Source organism: Nelumbo lutea, chromosome 3, assembly GCF_056320005.1.
Source record: "Nelumbo lutea isolate HS-2025 chromosome 3, American lotus-T2T, whole genome shotgun sequence".
Classification (NCBI taxonomy): domain Eukaryota; kingdom Viridiplantae; phylum Streptophyta; class Magnoliopsida; order Proteales; family Nelumbonaceae; genus Nelumbo; species Nelumbo lutea.
Genome location: NC_142686.1, coordinates 112,960,366 through 112,969,176, shown reverse-complemented (window position 1 = coordinate 112,969,176; position 8,811 = coordinate 112,960,366). Strand labels below are relative to the sequence as shown.

The following is an 8,811-nucleotide window of genomic DNA, read 5'->3' as shown; positions in this document are numbered from 1 at the left end:
GAAACCTAAACTGAACTTTTATGGCCATATTTTTTATTAATATTTACATTTTAATATTTTCATTTATTGTTTTGGTGCAAAAACGAATATTTTCAATATTTAAATGAATAGAATCTATTATGAATTATTAATGGATCTATTATTTAAAAGTCTAAAATCATGAAATTAATAATAGTAAAACATAAAATTATGGAAATGAAGATCGCTACTGACAATTTATCATTAAAGTTAGGAATTATGAAATGAATATGGCTAATAATACATATGTAAAATCGGGTTCAGGTCAGACGAATTGGCAAAAGTCAATCTTAACCCTTACCCTTGGTGTCGGGCTAACCCAGGCCAAGTTTCAGCCGTATGTAGCCGATGAAGAAGAGAGAGTGAGAGTAAATTAATAAATAAATTAAAATCATTGGTTATTTTGACCACTAAATTATTGAAGTTTCACATTCTAATTGACTATAAAGGGATACTTGGAGCAACTAGTACACCATATGGTCTGAAGATGGAATTTAATGCAGACCAGCAACTGGCACCCTGTAGTTTTATTTATTTATTTATTTTTCCAAGGCGACACTATGTAGTAAATGCCTAAGTTTAAGTTAGAGGCGTAGTTGAGGTGTAATAACTCGAAAAGATAATGTATGGTAAGGTGTAGATCTCAAAGCTTAAAAAAATTAAAAATAAGGAAAAATTCTCGATGAGTATCTTGTATTTTGGTTTGAATGACAATTTGATTCCCAAACTTTAAAATGCGATAATCTAGTACATGCCGTTAATGAACAGTTAGTTATGTATATCACGTGACCTCATGTACGATTTAAGACTTTTGAAAATGATAAAATTATCCTTAAAAATAAAACATACTCTTCATCATCTTCTTCCTCAGGAAAAGATGAAACATATCCCAACTCTCTGTCATAAACACCAAAACCCTTCTTGCATAGAATGATTGACAGTCTTCCAAACTCCTCTACCAAAGGAGAACAACATTGATGAAGATGGCAGTGGCAATGGAAAAGGGGATGTCACAGCCGATCACATAAAACCCTGAAATGTATATTAGCAAAAGTGCTCGATCATAAGATAAAGAATGACCAACATAAACATTGAGGAGAATAAAAAAAATAAAAAATCGCAGAGAAGGGAACCTTCGAAGGTCTCCCACAAATAAATGAGACCATCTTTGTTTCTGTAGAAGGCAATGTGCTTCTAGAGAGAAGTGTGATTGCCATTTATGGGTTCCCTACCATCAATACCTGCAATGCTTTCCGGGCATTAATTAAGCTTGGAAAAGGAGTAAAGAGTATCAAAAACACAAAAAATCAATAGAGAAAAAAGAAAGGTGATGAACTCTGCTTCGAGTGTTAGTAGAATTTTCTTTGGACTCGTCAACCACTATCATTTTCCTTGATCTTCACCGCAACGACTTTGTCTCAAGTCTTTGCCAAGAACAGAAAATTCTAGGTTTTATACAACTTATTTTTTATTTTTTTAACTTAACACAGTAATATTTTGTTCCTACAAGTAAAAGAGAAGAGAAGAACCGGAAGCTTTGTATTGATACTTGAGAGAGAGAGAGAGATCAGTGATAGTGTCCGGAGACTTTTCTCTTTTTTCGGATAAGATAATTTACAGTAGTTAAAGGAAAACTTTTCTCCCAAAAATTGCTTTGGTTTTGGTTTGAAGATGATGGGATATTCAAAGGAGAAGAAAGACAAAAGTATTTGTCACAGGGATGAAAAATTTGATAGTTGATTCTGATTTTAGTAGATGGCTGATAAAGAAAATTAGAAGACACTTGAAGGGCATTTATGTATTTTCACATGTCACTTAATGACTGATCCTAGACTGGCACATTTCAAAAATTCGGGTACTGGATTGTTGCATTTTAAAGTTCAGAGACCAAATTGTCACTTGAGCCAAGGTACAAGGAGATCGAGAATTTTTCCTAAAAATAATATATAATATATAAATTAAAATGATAGAAAATACAAAATAGAGGTTTATAAACAATAAGTTTCATTTTTAAGCATCAAATAAAATAATAACTAATCAACTAATAATCTTAAACGAGAAGAATTCCCTTCTTCTAAACTCAAACCGTGACCCATGACTAGTAGACGTTTAATATATATCAATGAAGGTGAGTTTCCCATAATAGTTCATTCCTGATCTACGTTGAGTTTTATGACTTTTTCAGTTACCTAATTGAATCAAGCATTTTATATTCGATTAGATTGATTTATAGTTGAACTTTTTTACCATTCAAATGCAATTATGCATCTATATATCCGGTCTAGACCTATTCATGATCCAGGCTCGAGCTTGGTTTTTGCCATTTGAATGGACCTGGCCAAAGCCCAAAACAGTATAAAGTCAGGCCTACAGTCCAGTATGCGACAGGTCTACTCGGGTCCAAGGTTCAAAGTATCAATATAATACACCCAATACCAAACGTATTGTATTGTATTTTTGATAACAAAACACCTATTTACTGGTATTTTTAAAAACCCCTTTTATTAATGAAAATATATATAAAAATTAAATTTAAAAATATTTAAAAAAACATAAAAATTTTGCAAAATTTTAAGTACTAATACACCTCTGCGGATACACAGAGACGATTCTTTGGATCACAAATGGATTCACTGATTCAGTAATAAAGCATTGATCCTCCTCTTCCCCTTTATCGTTATCATCATCATCATCCTATGATGTGCTAGAATCGACCCCCTTTCTCACCAACTAGAACTGGCCTCTCGGACCTTCTTAGGAACCTTCTTACTGGATGGCGAATTTAAGTTTAGCCAATAATAATCATCAGCATTTATCAGAGGATTGGGCTCCCGTGGTCGTCGAAACGGTTAATTCATGTGGCAGGTGAGGTTTTAATCCAATATAAAAAAAAAAAAATCAAAGCTCACCTCACACCAACCTAACACGTTGCAGCTATTGATAACATCTCCCAATGAATGATAATATCAGCGCCCCACAGAGCGGTCTGTGGGGCAGCTGGTGCAAATTTCATATACAAGTGTATGGGAAATATTCCTGGTGTGCAGCTGCAAGTGCCGTGAGGTTGGTGTGAGGCGCACTCTATGAGGAGAAAATCCAATTCACTACAGTAACCCTATATTTTTGATACTGTACATCCAAAATAAGGAAACTCAAAAAGGAAACATAGTTTAGGGAATTCCTCACCAAGAGAGAGAGAGAGGTGCCTTCTCGAACAGACAAAGGTGGTGCATGCATAGTCGTAATCTGTAGCATGCGGCCATCACACTGAGTACTACAATGACGATTTTCTAGTCTCCTGATAGAGTAGTAGGGAGCCATGGATTCCATGGTGTTGCAGCAACTCACGAAAGAAGAATCTTAAAAGTTAAAACCCTTGAAGAATTCAGAAGTACTCCCGGCCCCACTAGAACAAATTTTGATGTACCCAACAGAACATCAATGGAAATTCAACTAAGGTATACAAACTTATCACAGCCAAAAGAAGATAAAAAGAATAAGAATTAGATACATAAATATTGTCCTTACCAATTTATCAAGTGGAACTCTGTATTTCTTTATATTGCAAATAGAAGTACAACAATTCATTCCATGTATCAGGAATGCCTGGAAGGCACCAATGGCTACAATCTTGAACACTTGAAGATGAACCCTTGTCTGGTTTTCTTCCATATACAGATGGGTGACCATCTATCCTATATTCTGACAAATTAGTAATATTCAATAAAATTACAGGAGTTTTCATTTGCTTTATGACTTCTTCAGCAATTATATTCTTTTCAGGGTAATTTATTCCTGAAATATTGTTGAGGGGTTGGGTGGCCTCCTTGCAGTGTCCCCCAGAGTTCCACTGGCCGCCCCTATTCATTCAATAAGTACATATTGCTAAGCAACTGCAAACAAGAGAATTAAAGAGCAAAAGAAATAGTAGATTTGTTCTATAAAATACCTGAAATGTGAAGGGGCTGAACTTCGAAAGAATACTTGAGTCTTGTGTGGATTTATATGTTTATCGACCCATGATGCCCAGGTTATCAGGGCTCTTCTAAAAGCCACAGAGACATCCAAATGGGGATGAACTTTGTCGCCCTCCTGGTAGTAATTCACCCTGTTGTAAGTCAATGGAAGTGATGTTGAGTCATTTCAAGTAGCTAGGGGTTTGATTTTACTTCAGGTTCCTTCAAGATTGCTATTAGACTAAGCCATAAAGGAATCAAGTTAAAATGAAACCATCTAATTACAGTAGTGCAGCCAATGTGCATTATCAGAACATTGAATGAACAGGATTGTCCAAGCAAGGCACTTACCCAGCTTTTGTTTTGTAATGTGACCACCAATGTGCAGTGTTGAAAACAAGAACATCAGCTCCCTTCCATCTTGAAGTGCCCCTGTCAATGGAATCAATTCTCAATGTAGGCACCCGCTTCTGCCCAACTCTTGCCTTGCTCTCATGGACCAAGAAATGGGTAACATAGTATTCAACTGTACATTTGTAGTCCTGCAGAGTCCACCTAATGAATCAAAGATCTTGAAACTTGAGACAATCAAAAAGAGGAAAAGCAGCAGAAGATTAAACAACCAGTGTCTTGCAAGTGTACCACAAATTTGAAACTGTAATTTCCCTTCTCCTTAGTGATCCTCCTCCCATGAGTTTCATAAACTCGCTTTGGATCTTTGATGGCTCCTTTTAATAAACACAACATGGATTCCCATTGGTTTCTGTTAATCGAATCACCCACAAAAACCAACCTCTTCCCTCTGAGCAGTTCCAACATTTTCACTGCATTGAACCTAGAACAAATAACCCAAACATGGGGTTCTTCAAAAGTTAGTTCTCTCTTGTTTCTTTTAATGAAATTTAGCTTCAAGTAATGAATGATCATCTAAACTTCGTAGGATTCATTGAATTCAATCTCAATCACTTCAATTGATTAATATTTCAAAAATAACCACAAGAGGGAATCGAGCGGTACCTTGGGATATTACAGTCATGTGGTTGCCATCTCCACTTGAAATAATCCTTATCCGGTCTTCCATTAGCCTGACAGCTAAAACCTTCATCCACGAAGGAACACGAACCATTTGTATACAGGGGATAGCTCTCATCAAAAACCCACCTCCCATTTGAAATGTCACATTTACTAGTCATCTTCTCTTCAATCCTCTCATCGCTTGAAGCATCAATTCTCTTAGACGAATTATCATCATTTTTGCTGTAACTGTTTGTGGCCGAAGTACTTTTTCCGACCTTACTTTGGTTACATCCATCCGAAACCCCATACTCATTCTCTTTGATCTGAACCTTCCCGATGACTGAAACGACACTATTCCCAGAAGAAATGTCAGGTATCCTGAAATGGGTATCTACAGGAGTTGTGTTTCTTGCCGCATGGTAAGTAAAATTCTTGTTAAAACCTGCAAACGCCTGAACTTGAAGGGATTTGAACCCCAAACTTAAAGACGACTCGTTGAACTGAAGTTGGGTTGCTTGAGGAATTAGAGGGGTGCGAGTAAGAACCCAGATGGAGAAGAAAAAGACAAGAAGGAGAGAGGAAGATAAGGTGAAGGAGAAGACCAGAAGTCTTGTGGGCTTGACGGAGAAATTCCTCTGCTTCTCCATCGTCTGAACTCTGAAGTTTTGGGATAAAGAAGAAGCCTCTCCGCGGAAGAAAGGGGTAGTTTTTTGATAGGTGGCAATGGAGGACGAGGGTACATGTGCATGTCTAATTAAAAATTTCGGAAAATAGAAAAAAATAAAAAAATAGGTGGGACAGGGACAGAGGACTGTTGCAGAAAAATGTGGAGTAGGTTCTGGGTTCTCTCACTTTTCTGGCTTTTTCAGGTGATGTGAGGACTGAGGAGTGGGGCTTCAACGAGGTCTAGATATACCAAAATACCCTTAGGGTGATCGAATCAAACCATTGAAAGAGGAATTTCTATCGTTCACAAAAGCTAGAACTTTAATAAAAGAAAGGCAAATTTTATGGCAAACAACGTACAGATTAATTAGTTAGAAGAAGCACAGAAAGCATTATCTCCAGGAACAAGTTTGTTAACTAGCTTTGCTTTGATAAAGGTAGTGGGGATTAAATGAGAATTCCACTTTTCACTTTGACGACTTTTTTTTTCTTTTTGGGTGGGGGGATTGATATTAACATTATTCTGTTGATTACGGTTTTGTAAGATAAACAGGAGAGGTATTGTAAGAAAGCAAATTCTGAATAAGGGGTGGTTTGGTCATTTTGGTAGAAGGTTAGGAGTAAAAGAGAACAATAAAGATATGGCGGTGTCTCATATCGCTGCCTCGCTGGGCCTGTGAGTCAGCCAAAAGCCCAACCCAACAGACGACCGTTTGTTTAGATTTGAATGGTCTGAGATTCGATCTCGTGATTTTACTCTTTTTTATTTATTTCTTTTTTGGATATCATACAAGATAGATAAATCGTGTGTGGGTGGCAAATTAGAAGTTTTTAGAATAAAAAATAGAAAAAATGGAGGGTCTGTTTGGTTTGCGGTTTGAGCTTGAATTGGAATCAATTGAGATCACTTGGAATTGGAATATTCATTCCCCCACCTATTTTGTTTGGACTGGAATCGGTATGGGCTGAAATGGGATTCATGTTCCTAAGGAAAAAGGACAGAATGGGCATTCCCTCAATTTGAAAAATGCCATTTGGCACCAATGAGAATCGGATTCCAATTCCACCCAATCAATCAGTTGGAATGGAAATGGACCATTCCAACCTGATTCCAAACCTCTATTCCCACAAATCAAGCGGACCCAATGTTTTCGAATCACCATTGACTCAGATGGTTGGACCACTCGGACCAGAAGTTGTTAAGCGACCGGTTCTATTTTATCTCAAACCTAGTCTTTAGTAAAAAACCGTTGAATTAGTCAATAAATCGTTGACCTGGATGGTTTGACCATTGAACCGTTCAACTCAAAGAACGGATTGCGGTTTATTACTTCTAACATGAAGAACAAGAGAGAGAGAGAGAGGGAGAGAGATCAGTTGAGGGATGTGAGACAGTGACAGAGATCTGAGAAATCTCACATTTAGGGGGCGTTCTGTAGTGTGGATGAGAAATTGGTGGGTGTGGACTGGTCCACACCACACCCTGTGGTAAATGACCAATCCACACCACACCACAATCCATAACTGTTCTGAACTGTGGACAAACTGTGTGGACTGGACCAGTCCACACCACACTTTTCGATTCCATATATCTCATATACATTTTATGAATGATCTACACAATTAATCATAAATATCTAATTTTTGCATTTTATATGATAAATGTAGTGAAAAATGCATCAATGAATTAATATTAACCAATAAATATTAATTATTTATAAAAATAATAGTAAATGATTAAAATTTTAAAAAATATATTTTAAATATTTAAAAATATTATTTTATTGATAAAAACATTAAATTTTAAAAAAAATAAGTAAAATAATTAATATTTTATTGACAGAAATATTAAAATGTGAAACATACAATAGGGTTTCAACCTTTTCAGGGAGAGTGTAAAGCATGGGATCAAAAATAGACTATGGACGGGCCCTAACCACGAGTTTTTGTCATAGATGAGAAACTGGGGTGTGGACGACCACATATTGGATTAACGGGTGAAGATAAACGACCACATATTGGGTTAACGGGTCGGGTCATCTCACCTACACACACGAAATGTTTCATTAATATCATACTACATTGGTTAAGTTGTGATAGCCATTAAATCGCATTGATTGTTTTAAACCTATTAAATTATTAAATCACACCGATTAGATGATTAGTTGTAATTAAATTAACATTGATCAACTTTAAATGGTGGCAGATTTGATGTTAAGCTATGATCAATGTAATTATTACACATTAACCACATAAATGTAATTAAATCACATTATAATTAATTAATGCTAAAGGGTAAAATAATTAATTAGGATAATACAAATAATATGTTAATTTTATTTTATTTAATATTACCAAATTATAGTTAGATTAAACATACATAGACCCAGTTAATTAAATTTCTATATCAATTTAGTTTATAATATTTAATAATTTAATTAGCTTAAAATTAATTGGTTATGTTAATTTAGATAATACATTAATCTCTAATCAATAATTAAGTGATTAAGTATCTCAGTCATTGATCTGTTAGTTTTATATTTTTCATTAATTATAGTTGTAGGGATGGCAATTTTTCTTGTAAAATTGGGGTCCTACCCCACTCCGCCTTAAGGGCGCCAATTTTCCTTGATCTTAAACGGGGATGGGGAGAGGTGGGGGTAGGGATGGGAAAAACACTTTTGCTCCAAATCAAGGATGGGTGGGGACATGGTTTGCATGTAGTTCCTCAAACCCAATGGTAAATTAGTAAAATATCCCTAAATTTAATATCGATTTTTAAAATATCTCTAAGTTTTTCTCAAATTCTTGTGATCATAAGATTCCATAATTCCATTTATTAAGTACCCCAAATTGTTATATAATTCAATTCCTAAAATACCCCCAAATTTCTATAATCTTATTTGTAAAATAACCAAAAATTAGATTATTTTTAGGTGGTTACCTCGAGACAGAAAATTGGGGGATTTTCAATACTTGACGAGGAGTGGGTGCATTGCCCTGAACCCGACCCAACATCAGGGAAAGGGCGGGGAATTTTTAAAATTCCTGGTCCCTAACAGAGTGATGGGGAGTAGGCGCCTAGCCTTGAACCCACTAGACATTGGAGACAAGGTGGGGAAAACTCAAGGATTCCCTATCCTTGATGGGGAGC

At 35.8% G+C, this 8,811-nt stretch overlaps 1 protein-coding gene and 1 long non-coding RNA gene across 2 annotated transcripts; both read right to left on the bottom strand.

Moving 5' to 3' along the window:
- Positions 1-714: 714 nt before the first annotated feature.
- Positions 715-3,339, bottom strand: LOC148867717 (uncharacterized). Its single transcript, XR_016110826.1, has 3 exons — positions 3,205-3,339; positions 1,152-1,259; positions 715-1,050 (listed from the first exon to the last, which is right to left on the bottom strand). It is a non-coding gene; the product is annotated as an uncharacterized LOC148867717 (long non-coding RNA).
- A 210-nt stretch (positions 3,340-3,549) lies between these two features.
- Positions 3,550-5,738, bottom strand: LOC148867716 (protein trichome birefringence-like 6). Its single transcript, XM_088981276.1, has 5 exons — positions 4,992-5,738; positions 4,617-4,809; positions 4,326-4,516; positions 3,968-4,126; positions 3,550-3,878 (listed from the first exon to the last, which is right to left on the bottom strand). Exons 1-5 carry the CDS (start codon positions 5,636-5,638, stop codon positions 3,554-3,556), a joined length of 1,515 nt encoding a protein of 504 aa, XP_088837402.1. The 5' UTR covers positions 5,639-5,738; the 3' UTR covers positions 3,550-3,553.
- Positions 5,739-8,811: the final 3,073 nt, after the last annotated feature.